Source organism: Callithrix jacchus, chromosome 6, assembly GCF_049354715.1.
Source record: "Callithrix jacchus isolate 240 chromosome 6, calJac240_pri, whole genome shotgun sequence".
In the NCBI taxonomy this organism is placed as follows: domain Eukaryota; kingdom Metazoa; phylum Chordata; class Mammalia; order Primates; family Cebidae; genus Callithrix; species Callithrix jacchus.
Genome location: NC_133507.1, coordinates 9,322,295 through 9,339,542, shown reverse-complemented (window position 1 = coordinate 9,339,542; position 17,248 = coordinate 9,322,295). Strand labels below are relative to the sequence as shown.

At 41.2% G+C, this 17,248-nt stretch overlaps 1 protein-coding gene and 1 pseudogene across 1 annotated transcript in view; one reads left to right on the top strand and one right to left on the bottom strand.

The window, feature by feature from the left end:
- The window catches only part of ASB7 (ankyrin repeat and SOCS box containing 7), a 49,795-nt gene extending 32,775 nt beyond the window's left edge, over positions 1 to 17,020 (top strand). The window contains exon 6 of the mRNA XM_002749069.7: positions 13,620 to 17,020. Within this exon, the coding sequence (XP_002749115.1) occupies positions 13,620 to 13,759 (140 nt within the window). The 3' untranslated portion in view covers positions 13,760 to 17,020. The remainder of the gene's footprint in view (positions 1 to 13,619) is intronic.
- LOC118154434 (ribosome biogenesis protein WDR12 pseudogene) lies at positions 10,606 to 11,845 on the bottom strand (annotated as a pseudogene).
- Positions 17,021 to 17,248: the final 228 nt, after the last annotated feature.

The following is a 17,248-nucleotide window of genomic DNA, read 5'->3' as shown; positions in this document are numbered from 1 at the left end:
ACTGAGTCACTTCTGCAGGTGAAAGGAAAGGATTGAAAAGAAAAGAGATAGGGCCCGGCGAAGTGCCCCACACCTGTAATCCCAGCACTGTGGGAGGCCGAAGCACACAGATCACTGGAGGTCAGGAATTAGAGACCAGCCAGGCCACCATGGTGAAACTCCGTCTCTACTAAAAATACAAAAATTAGCCAGGCGTGGTGGTGGCACACGCCTGTGTCCCAGCTACTCGTGAGGTTGAGGCAGGAGAATCTCTTGAACTTGGGAGGCTGCAGTTGCAGTGAGCTAAGAGCACGCCACTGCACTCCAGCCCGGGTGACAGAGACTCCGTCAAAAAAGCTGCAGTCCCTGGTACAAATAGTATGGAAATTGGGGGAAATTTTTCAGTAATACAGTCCAGTGAGAGGTGAGATAGCACTAAATAGGATGGGCCCCTCCTGGGGAATGCCACTGGAAAAGAGGTGGTGTCTGATTGGCTAGATTATTTCCAGCGAAGATGCCATACTGTGCTTCCTGCCTAGGCATTCCTTTCACTGTGAGGCTTTTTACCCTTTACATAAGAGGGAAATGTCCAAAAGGCAGAGTGGAGTCAAAGGTTTGTTTGCCCCAGCAGACAAGGTCCAGCGCTGTTGGAGGGGTCAGCTTGTCACTCCTTTCCCTTTGCCGGGGACATCCACATCTGTACTGTGTTGAGAATTTCACCTCTGCAGAGCTGCTGCTTAGGCATTAGACGGTCAACATTTTACAGTTACCATCTAATCATTTCATTGTTCTTAAATTGATAATCATGGTTATTTTAAATTCCCTGGCTGGGAATTCCAACACCTGGGCCATAGTGAAGTCTGGTTCTGATGCTTATTTTGTTTTTGCTGACTGGTTTTTTTTCCTGCCTCTTAGCATGTTTTGTGCTTTGTTTTTTTTTTACTGAAGCTAGACATGATGGGTAACAAACTGAGGTCAACAGATATTTAACGTGAGGTTTTCTATTAATCTGGCTGTGAGTTGGGCTGTGTGTCATGTTTATGGCAGCTACGGGTGCCAGAGGGTTCCAGTCCCTGCAGGGCCCTTGCTCTTGTCACGTCTTGGCTTTGGGCTTCCTTGAGCGCACTCGTTGGAGAGGGTGCATCTTGCCGCTCTCTGGGCTTTCATTATCTGTTACATGGGGGAGCCCGCTGGTGCAGTTGTAGGGTGTGGGGAGGGCCAGTGGTCTGCAGTCTTCTGATTAAGTCTCGGTCTTTCAGTGGGCCCGTGTACCTAGGCTGTGTCTTCACACGTGTTTCTTCTCATGTAGCTTTTCCAATCCCATACGTAAGACAGGAGGCCAGAGGGGGCTGGGCTCAGGAATGCCCTTTCTCTATGGCTCTGAGACAAGGCTCTGGGAAATTCTTTCCCCTTGGGGCGCAGGCCTTAGTCATGGAGAAGGTTCTGGGTGCATTTCACAAAGGTTACTCTCACCTCCCCATGCTGGAGCCTTGAGAGGATCTTTACTGGCTCTTTACCCTGTGGAGTTCCTGGGAGTAAAACTCACAACTGAGTAGGGGGCTTCCTAAGACTGGCTGCCACTCTCACACCAATCAATTCACAAGCTGGCCATTTGTCAGAATACCATGGCAGTGTTCCCACCAGTTTGTGGCTTCAGTGACATCGGCTCCAGGTGCCCAGATCCCAGCCGGTGGCTCTGAATGTGCTTCTCTCATTGATTTTGTGGTGGAGGTTTCCCCACAACTTCAGTACTGAAGGATCCATGAAAACGTCATTGACTTTGAGTTTGTTCAGGTTTTTTGTCTTGTGAGGATGGGAGTGATGATTTCCAAGCTCTTTACATGTTGGAATTAAAACTAGAAGTCTAGTTGTATCATTTGTACTTAAAATAGGAAAAGCACATTCTGTCTGCTATCCTTTGAGCTGATGAATGTTTTGCCCACTGGGATCAGATGTCTCTTGTACATCATCCCAAAGATCTCCCCGCTGTGCCCGTGTCAGAGGCACTGTTGAATCAGCAGAGTGGGATGCTAGAGCAGCTAGTGGGCTTCGGACCTAGCATCTGACTTGCCTGGTAAACCCTCCCCCGCCGCTGGGGTCACTTTGCTTCTCTGAAAAATAGGGAAAATGGAACATAGTCCCCAAGTCCTTCCCTTTTAAAAATTCTTGCCACTAACCACTTGTAAAGGCTATGATTTTCTTCTGCTTGTGATTTAAAACAAACAAAAATTGTTTTCATTTTAATTTATGTTAGAATGATGTTTTTCAGTATGGACTATAACCAGGGCTCCTCAAGATTGTTTTAGGTGCCTATGAGGTCAAAACTAATTTCCTAACAGTACTAAGGTGTGATTTGCCTTTTTCACTGTGGTGGCATCTGTGTTGATGGTCTCCGCAGTGGTAGGTGAAACTGCTGGAATGTCAGCATGAATCAACAACGTGGCCCCAGCAGGTACTGGTCACTGTTCACTGCCGGACGCTCTCGGAAAAAACACTCCAGATCCACTTAAGAATGGCTTTGATGAAGCAGTAAAATTAATTTTTATTAAATCTCGTCCCTGCAGTCGTTTTGACATTTTCCGTGGCGTGGAAATGGAGAGTATTCTTACTGCATACAGAAGTGCAATGGTTGAACTGAAGAAAAGTGAGTTTGTTTGAGCTGAATCGGCAGCTTTTTCATGGAACACCATTTTTACTTGAAAGAGTGACCAACAGCTAAACCATAGCCAGTTAGTCTTGGGTATTTGGCAGACATTTTCTTGAAAATGAATAAAATTCACTTGTCACTTTAAGGAAAACAACTGACAGGACTTATGGCCAGTCATAAAATTTGAGCTTTGCAGATGAGGATTTTAGCAAAACTTAACATTGCCGCTGTGAGATTCCTAGTATCTAGAGACTTCTTCAGTCCGTGAATATATTAACAAAAGTGTTATTTTTTGATCTCATATAATGGAATAGATCCACATAACCCAATGAAGTTTGTTTTCCAAATGACTAATGCATAATGTAACAAAAATCACACATGGATGGATAAAAGATCCATTCCAAGTGCAAGGCGAACCGGTGGATTTAATGTGGCAGAGTACAAAAGTTCATTAGTTTGGTTCCAGATTTCATATTGTAACTAACCATTAAGAAACCCCCTCTTGTCTAGTTTTGATGGAATATCAGAGAAGATCCACAGTTACCAGAAAAAAAGCTATTTAAAAATTCCTTCCTTTGCAACTTCCTATCTGAGTGAGGCTGGATTTTCTTCAGGTGCTCCAATCAAGAGTGCATGTGCCACAGATGAAATGCAGAAGCACATCTCTCACTCCAGCTGTCTTCTGTGAATCCAGAAGTTAAAAGAGATTTGCAGAAAACTGTAAGAAGCGCTGTTCTCACAAAGATCCTTTTTGTTTTGAAAAGCAGCTCTTTTTTTTTTTAACATAAAAATTTCTTTCAATTGATGGTGCATTTTTCTTATTTTGAAGTGAATTGGATATTTTTAAAAAATTCTCAGTTTCTAAAATGGCAAATATAGATAAATATAACTGACATAAAAATTCTTTGAGCTTCTCCAATTTTAAAAGTTCAAGGAGGCCCTAAAACTAAAAAGCTGAGACTTAGTGACATACATTCCCTAAAATCAGATTTTTAAGGGTGTCCTGTTAGCCTACTGTTTCAGAATTTGATGAATCTCTAATGTATTTCTGTTTAAAGTTAAAATCTGTGGATAGGACGAGCTGTATTACATTACTGCTTGCCATGTACTAGCATATTCACCATGTAGGCTCTGCAGAGATCTGTGAGTCCTGAAGTTTGTTTATAAAACTGACCGCCTGGTCCAAAGGTAGTGTTCACAGTCAGTTGCAGATCTGATGCCTCATTCTGCTCTTTCCTTCCTTCTCAATACTGCACTTGACCAGTCTTAAAGAAAAAGAAAAATTTTGGTTCTACCAGTTATTGTGGATTCAAATGGATTCAAGATTCAGATCCGTTTGGAAGACTAGTACCTTGGATCCTAGGTCCAGGTTTCAGAGATTCACTGTGCACAGTAACATATCAAAGGGGCCAGGAAGCTCTTGGATAAATAAAGCATTTATTTGTTTACTAGTGTGAACAACTTAACTTTCACAGCTTTTACAGGGCATCTTTTTTTAAATTTTAAGTTCTGGGATACATGTGCACAATATGCAGGTTTGTTACATGGGTATACATATGCCATGGTGGTTTGCTGCACCCATCAACCCGTCATGTGCTCTCCCTCCCCATGTCGCCTGCCCTCCGACAGGCCCCAGTGTATGAAGTTCCCCTCCCTGTGTCCATGTGTTCTCACTTTTCAGCTCCCACTTCATGAGTGAGAACAGAGTCCCTTTTATTCCTGTGGCAGGCTCTGGTCTAGGTGACCCTTAAGTCAGAATACGCTAGTTGGGTATTTACTGTCCATAGGAGGCTGAGCTGAGGCAGTGATCTGTTTGTAATAGACACTGCTGAAAGACTAGAAGCAACCGCCAGGATGCTTTGAAGGTGTGTAACAGCGAGGGCTGGGCTGTATTTTGATTTGTACATTTTGAGAAATTAACTGGCTTGTATTTCTAAAAGAAAAAGATCAGGTAGATGGGAATTTAGTTGTATAAATGGTTTTGCAGAAGACAACCTGTGAAGTACTTAAACTAGTTGCTTTCTGGAACATTAGTCACAGATACCTGAAAGTACTATTTTACAAATACTTCAGTAACCTGAAATATTTTTGTTTAAATTTCAGCAATAGTCAAGTACTATGTGCTAGCTATAGAAGTAAAACTTTAAAAACAGTATTTTAAACTTTAGAATAACTTAAATAAGGAGTAATAAAAATCATGACTCCTCTTTTTTCAATTTAAGGAAATAAAATTTAGGCTTGGGCTTTCTCAGGTGAAGCCCCATCAGCAGTAGCGTATGAACAGCCAGTCACACGAAATGCCTCTAAAACAAGTGCCCTCCCCTACTGTGTTCCTTTTGAATGCTACTTTGATGTTTTTGTAGGATGGTTTATCTAAAATAGTGTCGTGTAGTACAACTCTGGAGAAATCATTTGTGTAATACATTTTAACCAGGGGCATTTTTGATTATTGATTTGTAATTATATCGTAGTCTGAGCTAGGTTTTTCAGTCCCAGTTATTAAGAATCACTTTTAGAATAAATAGTACACAGTTTTTAGTCAAATTGCACCACATTTTAAGGTTCTTTGATAGGGAAAATATCCTGCCCTTTATAGTATTTGTATTACTTTATATTTTTAATAGAGGCATCTAGAGATTTCTTGTCATTTGACTTAGTGCAAATGGAAAATGTAGTTCAGAGCTCATTTACCTACGGAAAAAAGCAATCAGTAGATAAATATCATAAGGCTGGTATTGTATACATTGGGATTCTATCTAAGAGAATACTATAGTTATTTCAAGGGGAGCTTAAAACTGCCTTTGTCCTATAAAGTAAGATTTGTTTAGCACATTTCATACTAAGTCCCTGTGAAGGGAATTCAGAGGCAAGAGCAAAGGAATAAAATGTGTTTATGGTAGGATTTTTTGATTTTTTTTTTTTTTTTTTTTTTTTTTTTTTTTTTAGACAGAGTCTTGCTTTTCACCCAGGCTTCAGTGCAATGGTGTGATCTCAGCTCACTGCAACCTCTGCCTACAAGGCCCATGCAATTGTCCTGCCTCAGCCTCCTGAGTAGTCGGGACCACAGGCACGTGCCATCACACCCAGCTAATTTTTGTATTTTTAGTAGAGATAAGGTTTTGCCACATTGGCCAGGCTGGTCTCAAACTCCTGACCTCAAGGGATCTGTCTGCCTTGGCCTCTCAAAATGCTGCGACGGCCGGCCTATGGGAGGATTTTTAAATGGGAAGCTGAAATGAAATAAAATAAAGAGGAATTGGGTGACCGTCCCAGATGTTGACCTTAAGGTGGAGGCGTTCTGGGAGGTCAGTTGCGCAGAGCAGTCCTGAGGATGCAGGTCTTTCATTCATTTCTTTCCGCCTCCGTCCACCTCCAGCTTCTACCCCATCCACCCCGAAGAGCAACTTTGGAACTTTGTTTAGCCTTCATTTTGTTCACTTTGGGTATTTAAAAATGTTTTTCTTCTCTACCTTTATGAATCCACGTATTTTTAAACAAATGAATAAATTGATCCTATCGTAAGAACGGTAATGGCGACGTGAAAGGGAGCTGCCTTAGGATATTTAATTATCTAAATTACGCCGCCGGCCCTGGTTTTGTAATTTATACTAGACCAGGCCCTTCAAAAGCTGATTTCCTATTTTATACTAGCCCAATTACTACTAATGATGGGCTTCTTTATAAAATGAAAAGACTAATAACTCTTTGAACTATTATGTAATTCCATTGTAGTTCATTAGTATGAATACCTGCTCATTTTTTCTGCATCCCATAAAGGTTTTGTAATTCTCTAAATGATGGTCTCTTGTGAGATGTCCTCCAGCTTTTCCCTGTTATGATCCCATGGGCAGGGAAGTTGTTTTCTAACAGGGGAGGAATTAATTTTCTAATATCCTAGTAAATGCTGTTCACATATGTGTAGATTTTTCTGCTTTCATTCTCTTTATCCTCTTTCTCTGCCTTCTCTTCCTCTGCCACTGCCCTTCTCTTCCCTTGGCCCTTTCATCTCTGGGATAGAGCATTGTTGAATACATATAATATTAATAGGTGCTCAGTAAATACTTCTAAGTGATGTATTGACAAAAAAAATATTTCTTTTCCACTTACAGTCTTCTATTCCTAAAATGCCATTTCTGAAAAACCTCCCTAGACAGTCTAACTATTTATTAATAAGTAGTCCTTATTACTCCTAAAATTTAGCCCTCTTTTCACTCAGCAATACTGGTACCTGGCAAGGTGAGCTCATACCTGTGCACTCATGGAGAAACAGTGTCATGATATTCCTCACCTCATCTCTGCACGTCTTTTTATACAGGTGGAGGTCCTCACGTCTCTGCCTGATTCAAGTCAGGCAGGGATTTCCAGAATATGATTTCTATCAATTTGCCCAGGACTGCTTCCCATTAATGGGTTTCCAGTTGCTCCTTTACTGGTAAACTGTCACCTAGTTTTCTTACTGTCGTGACAGCAGAAAGATGGAGCCTCCAGCTTCCAAAGAGGGGCACTCTGCTTTTTTAGTAACTAGAAGCAAACATCCTTACCAGTGTTGAAAAGTGTATTTACCTGGTACTTACTGTGTGCTTGGCACTGTCGTAAGCACTTCACCAAAACTGATTTTTTTAATGCATGTGAAGCCTTTGAGGTGAGTGTTAGTTTATGAGAAAACAGACAGGAAAATTGCACAAGATCACACAGATTGCAAGTGACAGTGGGGCCCAGAGCCACACCCAGGCAGCCTGGCTCCAGAGTTGATGCTTTTAACCACTATGATATGCCTCTGCCGTTCAAGGACATTCTGGACACAGGAGTTACACATGCTCAAGAAACCTTTAAAAGGCCGGGCGTGGTGACTCAAGCCTGTAATCCCAGCACTTTGGGAGGCCGAGGCGGGTGGATCACGAGGTCAAGAGATCGAGACCATCCTGGTCAACATAATGAAACCCCGTCTCTACTAAAAATACAAAAAATTAGCTAGGCATGGTGGTGCGTGCCTGTAATCCTGGCTACTCAGGAGGCTGAGGCAGGAGAATTGCCTGAACCCAGGTGGTGGAGGTTGCAGTGAGCCGAGATTGCGCCATTGCACTCCAGCCTGGGTAACAAGAGGGAAACTCCATCTCAAAAAAAAAAAAAAATGAAACCTTTAAAAGATCAGATTCTCCCAACAACACACATTCTAAGGAGAAGAAAAATTAGTAGCAAATGGAAGAGAGCGTTTCAACATATTTAGGCCTAAGACTGTGCATTTTTCCCTGGGAAAGCCTGACGTAGAGCTAGTAGTAACTTGTGAAGATGGTAGCATTTCTGTCGATGCTTCCCTTGAATTAAAGTTGCTGGCTCATTTTTGCCATCTTGCATTTTATCATAGATAATGAGGAAAAGCCAGTGGTCCTTCCAGTATTCTGCCTAGGGAATCCTCTTAAGTAGGTCATTAGGTCCTTTCCTATTTTCCACATTACCACAGTGACAGTGTTGCCAGGCTTTGCTCTATTACGTACAAGGCTTTCCCTCTTCCAGCTTCTCATCACATTCAAAACAATTTTTTTTTCAGCCTCAACCATCAGTCTTCTTAAAGGCCTTCTGGCTTTCTTAACAACAGTCACCTCACAGCCCTCTCACTTTCAGGTCGCAGGGTCTCACTTGGTTATCTAATGCTGTAAAACTTAGTGGCTTAAAACAACAAGAATCATCTTTTTCTTCCCTGCCCCACACATTATTTTCCGGAGCAATTTGACTGGGGCCCCTCTGCTTTGACAATGGCTCACTCTTGCGGCCGGGAGCGGTGGCTCATGTCTGTAATCCCAGCACCTTGGGAGGCAGAGGCAGGCGGTTCACCTGAGGTCAGGAGTACCAGACCAGCCTGGCCAACATACTGAAACCGTGTCTCTACTAAAACTACAAAGCTTAGCCGCGTGGTGGCACATGTCTGTAGTCTCAGCTGCTGGGGAGGTTGAAGCAGGAGAATCACTGGAACCCTGGAGGTGGAGGTTGCAGTGAGCCAAGATTGTGCCACTGCACTCCAGCCTGGGTGATCGAGTGAGACTTTGTCTGGAAAAAAAAAAAAAAAAAGGCTGGCTCAGGTGGCTGGTGAGTTGGTGCAGGTGGTTGGCTGGGAGCTCAGCCAGGATTGTCAGTCAGTGACCTCAGCCCTTGTATAGGCTGCTAGGGCTGCTTCATGGCATGGTGGCTGTGTTGCAGTAATAAATGTCCCAAGAGTCTAGCAAAAGCTGCATCACCTTTTATGATGTAGCCTTGGAAGTTACATGACAACAGTGTCACTATTAGCACAAGCCCACCCAGTTTCAAGGAGAGGGAACATAGACCTCATCTCTTAATGACAGGTGTGTCCAGTCTCATTGGGGAAAGGCATGAGAGATAGAAGGTAACATGGTCATCTTTGGAGAGAACAGTCTGCCACGAAACAAATCCATGTCAGAAGGTCTCCCATTCCATCACCTTTTGTCTCAACCCCTTCATTTAGCTAAGCAAATTTTAGTAATTTGGTTTTTACCACTTTTTTGGATGATAGGTTTAAATATGCATGTATAGATACATATATCAACTTTTTCCTCATCTGTTTTTTGCCTGAATATTTTGTGGTGATTCTTTTTATTAATATTGTAGCCAAAAAGGGCTGGGTACAGTGGCTCATGCCTCTAATCCCAGCACTTTGGGAGGCTGAGGCAGCTGGATCACTTGAGGCCAGGAGTTCAAGACTAGCCTGGCCAACATGGTGACACTCCATCTCTACTAAAAATACAAAACTTAGCTGGCCCTGGTGGCACACACCTGTAATCTCAGTTACCCGGAAGGCTGAGGCACAAGAGTATCTTGAACTTGGGAGATGGAGGTTGCAGTGAGCTGAGATTATACCACTGCACTCCAGCCTAGGCGATAGAATGAGATTGTGTTGCAAAAAGTAAATAATTTTTTTTTGAGTTTATACTTAAGAACCCATCATCCAATAGGAAAATCAGATTCTTTAAAGAAAGAAGATTCACATCTAATTCATATTCCATTTGCATTTGTAGGTCAAAAATGACAATGATAACTTATTCTTTTCCTAAAGTAGCCCATGATTAGTGTTGAAAAATCAAAACAGGCTTGGAAATGATTTGCCATTGACATGGGTGTCTCACAGTGCATTCACTGTTTTATACTTTAAGCATTTAATGCATATTAAGCATTCATTCAACTAATATTCATTGAGTGCTGTGTCAGCTGTTGGGTTTACATTGGCAAATGGAGCCAGATACAGTCCTTCCCTCATGGAACATGTCATATAGTGAGGAAGGTGGGCATTAATTAACATGTAATAACCAAATAAATATGAACTCATAACCTTATTAAATGTTATGAAGGAAAGGAACTCTGGGAGTATCTGATGGTGAACGCTGACATAGTCTCTGATGAAGTGCTATTTTGGCAGAGATCTGAAAGGTGGAAGAGACATAATCTTGCCAAGGGACAACGCGAGTGTGTGTGTCACATCCCTGTGTGGATCCATGTACAGACGTCTGTGGATGCACATACGCCTAGTTCATGGACATTTCCAAGAGAGCAGTCACTTCTGCTGTCGTTCCTTTAGTAAACTCTCAAAAAGCATATATTCGTCCAAGCCTTAGCAGAGCTCAGCCTTTGTCGTTGAAGAAGAAGTACTTAATTCTGAATAATGTCAATCACTGTAAACAGTGCAATGGGTAGAAGGGATAAAGTGCAAGGCTAGTTTTCCGAGTATGGTCTAGCAGGCCCCAGAAGGTCCTTTTCGGGTATCTGTGAGGTCAAAATGACTTCTCAAGCCACAGTTTATATTTTATAAACACAAACTTTTGTATTATAAAAACAGAATAAGAAAAGAGTGATATGTTAGCTGTTATGAAGGGTAAAAACTTGATATAAACTTTAAAAGGCTGCTTTCTGCATCTGCATCAATGTAATCTCATGATTCTCTACCCATTTCATTTATAGAAAAAAATCTCTAATCAAATTCTCATTCGTTTTTGTGCCCCTGCATGGGAAGTGGTGGGTGAATACCTGTAGGAATACTGCTTGTCTGCTCCTCCACTCGGAAGGAGCTCTGTGTCTGTCTACTCTCAGAACTGTGTCTTCATGAGCAGCCAGATCATAGAGAAGAGCCTTACCACTTCCTGTATCCCATAGCTTGACAGTGTTATTTATACAAGGATGCTGAAACCAGCCGCTGTTCATGGGTAGGAGACCATGCTACGGATGTCTCCCAACCAGTATGTGAGGTTAGAGACGGCAACACCAAAGAACCATCTCTAGTTTGGGGATCCCACAGTCTGATATGCCTCTCTCTGCTTCCAGATGCTAAACATATGCAAAGTGGAGAATAGGAAATACAATTAAACACTTTATTTCCTGTAAAGTTGACTTAAGATTGGCAGACAGAACATCCCACATGCTAATTGTATGGTCCCATGATGCACTGCAGATTTCTGTAGCATCTGACCACAGAACTGAGGAAGTTGCTTCCTTGTGGCCAGAGAGGGTCAGTATGGGAGTCCTTGTTAGTCCCAGCTACTCTGTTTTCTGTCTCTTTCTTGGTCAATTTGTGGATTCCTCCATTTCATTTTCTTCTGTAGGGACAGTAGATCAGATCCTTTGTATCTTATCCCAGGAGCCGATGCAAAGTTTAGTTCCTGAGCTATCAGCAGGGGTAGAATAGACACTTCCAGCATGACCTGTGCAACAGTGTAGGGTTTTCACTTTGTTTCTTTTGACATTCCACTCCCGTAAGAGAATAGTCTGATCCATAGAGGCACTCAGTAACAAGGAAGACAAACTGTCTTTTTTTCACCCGGGCCCCATCTTTTACAACGTCCATATGTCCCACAATTGTCAGTGTTGACTTTCCTTCCAAGGACCAGATCTGAGAAGCCTCTTACCATAAGAACCAGTCAAGATCCATACCTCTGCCCCTTACATTGGACTGATCCTGTCACCGTGGACACCTTGCTCTGGCTGGGATACTGTCTACTTCTCCATGTGTTCTATTTCCATAACTTCTTCTGATGAGATGTTCTCCAGTTCCAGGTGTTTTTCCATAACTTCTTCTGATGAGATGTTCTCCAGTTCCAAGTGTTTGACCAAGGGCATTCCTGGAAACTGACCTGGATAAGAAAATCAAACTCCCTGTATTTGTGGAACCCGTTTTTGTCCTTGAGTAATTTGCTGATGATGTTACTAAGGTCAGCACTTTCAGAGACAGCAGGTATTGAGAAGGAAACACATCGACGCCTATTTCTTGTTGTCAGTGTAGAAGCGTGTTTGGAGCTGAGCCACAGCAGGGAGTGCACACAAGACTTGCCCACAGAAACGTATGGGTTAGTAGGCTGAGAACCAGAGCTGCTGTCTCTTAGGACTACAAAGAGTGAGCTCAAAATTAGACCATACAGGTAGCAAGAAGCTGCAGTCTAATCCTGGACTCTGCTTTCTCTCCTTGGGTCTCCTCCCAATTTTCATAATAAGACTGAGACATGATTTGCCTTTTTTCTCATTCCTTTTCTCAACAAGGATCATTGTTTTCCAGAGACTAGGTGATGTGGTTGATGTGATTTATCTCAGCAGATTGAATTCAGAAGCATACATGAAAATTCAGTTACTATCTATTAAGCCAGACATTAAAAAGCTCTGCAAAAATGTGAAAGAATGGCATTCTTCTTGTTAAGTTGTTTTTGGTTTGGGAAAATACAGTTATTTTTCATAGTGATGTGTTAACATGTAATGGGTTCATTATTTTTAAGTGAATTTTAAAATATTTCTAAAATTTGTTTTGACTCATGTTATGGCATTTATCTATAGAGATAGTCCACATGAAAGGTTTTTTTTTTTTTTTTGGGGGGGGGTTGCAATAATTTTTTAAAGTGTAAAGGGGTTTTGAAACCAAAAAGTTTCAGAATGACTGAAATGTGGCATTCAACTTGACTTAAGCATGTTACTTAATCTCTCTGAGACTCTATAAAACGGGATGATGATCAAAGTACTTCCCTCATAAAAGGATGAAAGGAGTTAATATATGTCATGAGCTCCTAACAATACATGGTGCAGAGTAAGCATTCAATGTATATTAGCTTTATTATCATGTGCAATATGAAAGCAGAACTTCTGTGACTCCGAACACAACTGAAACACAGTTGAAGAATTCTTGGTTGTTTTTGGAGCTGTCTGTATTGTTTTTGTAAAACAAAGTACTCCAAAGGGAAAGAAATTGGGTTTTATGATTTTTCTTTTGAGTGGAGATATAACAGGGGTTTTTATTGGCTGTGATGAGGGTGTGGAGCGTGAAGTGATGTAGAGTCGGAACACCTTGAGGTGTGTTTTCAACAGCCCCGCTTCTTGCTGCACTCCTCAGCCATCAGCCTTACAACCAAGGTTCTGCTATGTTCAGAATCACGGAGGCCAGGTGGCAGATTTGGAAAGCTTGTTTGGAAAGCTCTGCAGAGACTGTGGTGGGCATCAGGGCTCCATCCTCTTAGACCCAGAGCTGCAGGGGAGGCTGACAATAAGGGACATCTCATTCAGTCCCCACACTTTTCAGATGAAGAAGCCAAGGCTCAGAGAGATGATTGGCTCACGGCTGCTCACCCGGAGTTCGAGAGACCTAATCAGGAGGAGAACCAGAATTTTCCTGGCTTGTAATGGAAAGGATATGAGGCTTAGAATCAGAACTGTTTTTAGTCTTAGTCTGAAGCCTTAATTGGTTGTCTGATATTACCAATATGTTTAAACCTGATACTCAGTATTCTTACTTGTAAAATGGAGGCGAAAATATCTACCATCCCAGGGTTATGAAAAGGATCAAATGGGGCATTGCATGAAGGTCCTAGGACACTTTGAGTTGGTATCTTTCTGGTGCTTTCCATGTAAAGTCCATAGAGAGAACTCCCCAGTGAATTGCATAGTTCTTTGCAAAAGTCTCTTAAATATTGTGCTTTGTGGCTTTTTTAACATTTTCTTTTTTCTGTCTTTTTAGGACAGCCCAGAAACTTGCAGGACCTGTGCCGAATTAAAATTCGACAATGTATAGGCCTTCAAAACCTAAAGCTACTTGATGAACTACCAATTGCCAAGGTCATGAAAGACTACTTAAAACACAAATTTGATGATATCTGATATGCCAGAACTGTGAGCAAGATGAGGAGTTCTATTCCAGATACTTAAAGGCTTTTTGCCTTGCACACAGTATATCCTATGCAATTTCTGATTTGCTGTGAAATCAGAAAGCAGGTATACACTTTTGGGTTTCTGTTTGTTTGGTTGGTTTTCATTGTAAGGGAGGGACTTTTTTATATATATGAAAACACACACCACATGCTTGAAGGTCTTAATTTGGTTTCTTGGTCCAAGTTTAAGAGGTCCAAGCTTTGTATACAGTACTGCATTCAGAAAAATGGTTTTTTGTTTTTTTGTTTTTTTTTCTTAAATGACACAAGCAGGTTTGGAGTGGAGAATGTACCCTTTCCAAATTTCTGGTTTCCTTGGTAAGCATGGTATTCTAACCCAGCAGAGCACTTGTTAATGTTTGGAGGCACAGTTTCACCCAGGGGGGCCCTGGGTTCTCCTGGAAGATGCCCTAAGAAATGTTTAAAGTAATGCTGTCACCTCATTCATTTTTAATGAGTACAAATTGGCCATTTCAAACTGTTCTTTTTCCTAATTAATGTAGCTTTCGGATGACATAAATCCAGTACCTCTGCTTTTCTTTTGGTGTGCTCTTGTTTTTAATTTATTGTTTTTTAACAACTGTAGTACACTACCCTGAGACACTGTGTCTCGATTTCTATCTCTAGTTAGAGTTGTGCTTTTAAAAAAAAATTAACGAGAAAGACAATAACTGTACGAAGCCAGTGTATTCTGTTTTTAAAACTGTGCCTGCAGTGCAATACTCTTTCTGGTGTATTTTATCCATTATTTCACTGGCTGGTCATCATTTCACAGCCAGCTCTGACATGCCCGTGAGAACAGGAGCCGCCACTTCAATTTGCATTGCAGAGTATGTCAGTAGCAATTTCCATTTTAAGCTATGCCTTTTACTTCACTTTAAGCAGAACATTTTGTACTCTGGTGGTAGAGTGTTCCCTAAAAATTGTTAAATCATTTGGCTTTAATGGTTAAATAATTTGAGGTGGCTTCATGGTGTTTCTTTTCTTCCCAGTTTAAAAAAAAAAAAAAAAAACTTTTTAAGGGTAAAATCTTTAAGGGGTACACATTTATAAGTCTGGTTAATTTCTAATATGCTAATTAGAACATCTCCTGTTTTAAGGTTATATGCAGTGAGGCTCTTCAGGACAGTTATTTTCTAGGTTGGTTGGGCATACGTGGCCGTGTAAACACAGATAGGATAAAGCTCAGTAACAGCGGAGAAGGTTCCAGAGGCATTAGGCATCTCAGAGGATGCCCTCAGAAACGTGTTCTGTGCTTGATTTGTGTTAACAGCTTCAGAAGAACCTTTTCCCATGTCCCAGTGTCGTTCTTAGTGCTTTGGGAAAAAATACTTAAACACTGTTACTAAATTTGTTATCAGAAGTTCACAAGATGAAGGGCTTCTCTCATCTGAATTTCTGGATTTCAGTCCTAAAGTGTGAAACGATTTCACCTAGAAGTGTAACTAAGCGGAATTAGGAGTCTTCTCTGGCTTTACCTTTTTCAGAGCCAGTGTGTGCTGTTTTCTGAAGCCCGGCGTTTGTTCTCTTGGGTGCAGAGTAGCTGTGGCTTCATCGACTCTGATCTGCTTGTGCCCAGGCATTGCCCAGGTTTCTGAAGACGGGCAGCTTCAGAAAAAAGGAGTGTTTGGGAGATTGCTAGTGTGGCCCATAGACTCTTTGGCATAGTCCCTTTCACAGGCAGCCAGTCTGAGTGTGGCCAGTTTTATAACCATCCCCAAACTAGCTGGAGCCTGATGGATAGGAACGGGTAGTCTGTCCTTTTCCCCATAAAAATGTCTCCAACAAGTTATCTCCAGAGAGAGTCACTTGTGAAGACAGCTGCTGAGCTGTATTCTCGTTCTTTCCACCAATACCCAGGTCAGGCTGCGACACACTAGCAGTGTTAGGGACATGGTGTGGCCAGAAATGAATTGAGTGTGACTTCTCCCCAAAACCAGGCCCAGGGAGATGAGGAATCAGGAGGCTGTCTGGAGTTTCTGCACTCTGATCAGTGATGTTGACGTTACACTTGCACAGGGCTTCTTTCCACAGATGTGTGTGTATGTTAATTTATTCACTTAGTTTAAAACGATTTTCTCTCCCCAGCCATTCAGAGGTTTCCAAACTAAGCCACTGAGTTTGAGTCAGGGAATTTCAAGGAAAAAGATCAGAGTAAGGTAAATTCTTTGTTCTGCTGCTGTGACTTCAGAAAAACAATTATGAGTGCTCTTCCTGGAAGTTTGAGATTTCTGTTTAATGAAGAAGTGTATAATTCCATTATTTATTGTTGGAGATTTGATTTATCTGAAAGCTTAAAAAGAATGTTTTATTTTTGTTGTTAATAAAATCCCAATCACATACCGCATTTCACAATAATTAATGTCTCCAAGTTGGTTGCTGGTGAATTACGGTGGTGAAACCTGCAGGTCTGCATTCGAATTGGATTGACAGGGAAGCATTCTGTGATCACATAATGAGTAGAGAGAACAGGTATTTTCAGAAAAATCAACTGGTTGTTTTATCCAGAAACAGAACAGAAGACGTTCAGAGTATTTTCAGATTTGTCACTGATTCTTGTACGTTTCCTTTGAAATTTATTATTTAAGCCTATTACTAAACCTTTATAAAAATATGTTTGGCAAGTACACCAAAGAAACCAGCTCATAAAGGATTATGATCATTAATGAACTGCAAAACTTATCTTTCAAAAACAAGGGTTTGTGTTTCTTTTTTTTTTTTGTAAATATTTGTGTTTATAAATGTACAGCAGAGTAAGAGTGCTTTTTAGATTATTTAATTCCCGTATTTCTCAACTATTTACTACACAGTAATCCGTGCCTGTTAGTTTGGAGGACTTGACTGTTTCGTTTCTTAATTCATTATCGGTCATGCTTGGAACAGCATTTCCACTAGAGAATTCAGTGTCCTGGCAGTAGCAGGAGTACACATCTGGAGCATGAGGGAGCCTAGCAAGATTTGTCAGATGCACACCCGATGAGACAAGGATGTGTAGTTTAATGACCAGAGTGGACCGTACGAAATCGAGATTCCGATTCCTGCAGAAGTGCTCATTAGCCCAGAATGTGATTGGGATAAGGCCATTTGCCCACAAATTTAGCTTTCATGTAACTTCTAGTGTGTTATATCATAATGTATTTTGTTCTTCCTTTTTAATGTAAGTTTTGCTTTGGGTCAATTTGAATTAAAAAAAATCAAATCTGATTTAAAACATGTTGGAGTTGTATTTTATTTCCAGTTTACCTTAACTTAATATGTCCAGCTATTTGGTGAAAATAAATAAAAATCTATCCTTCCTTCATCAGCGTTTTAGATCGCTGGGAATTGTTTAAGAATACGATGATGTGAAAACAATACCACTCTACATTGTCACTGGATAAGCCAGTTCTTAGCCTCCTTTAGTTTTTTTTTTTTTTTAATGCATTCTGCAAATACCAAC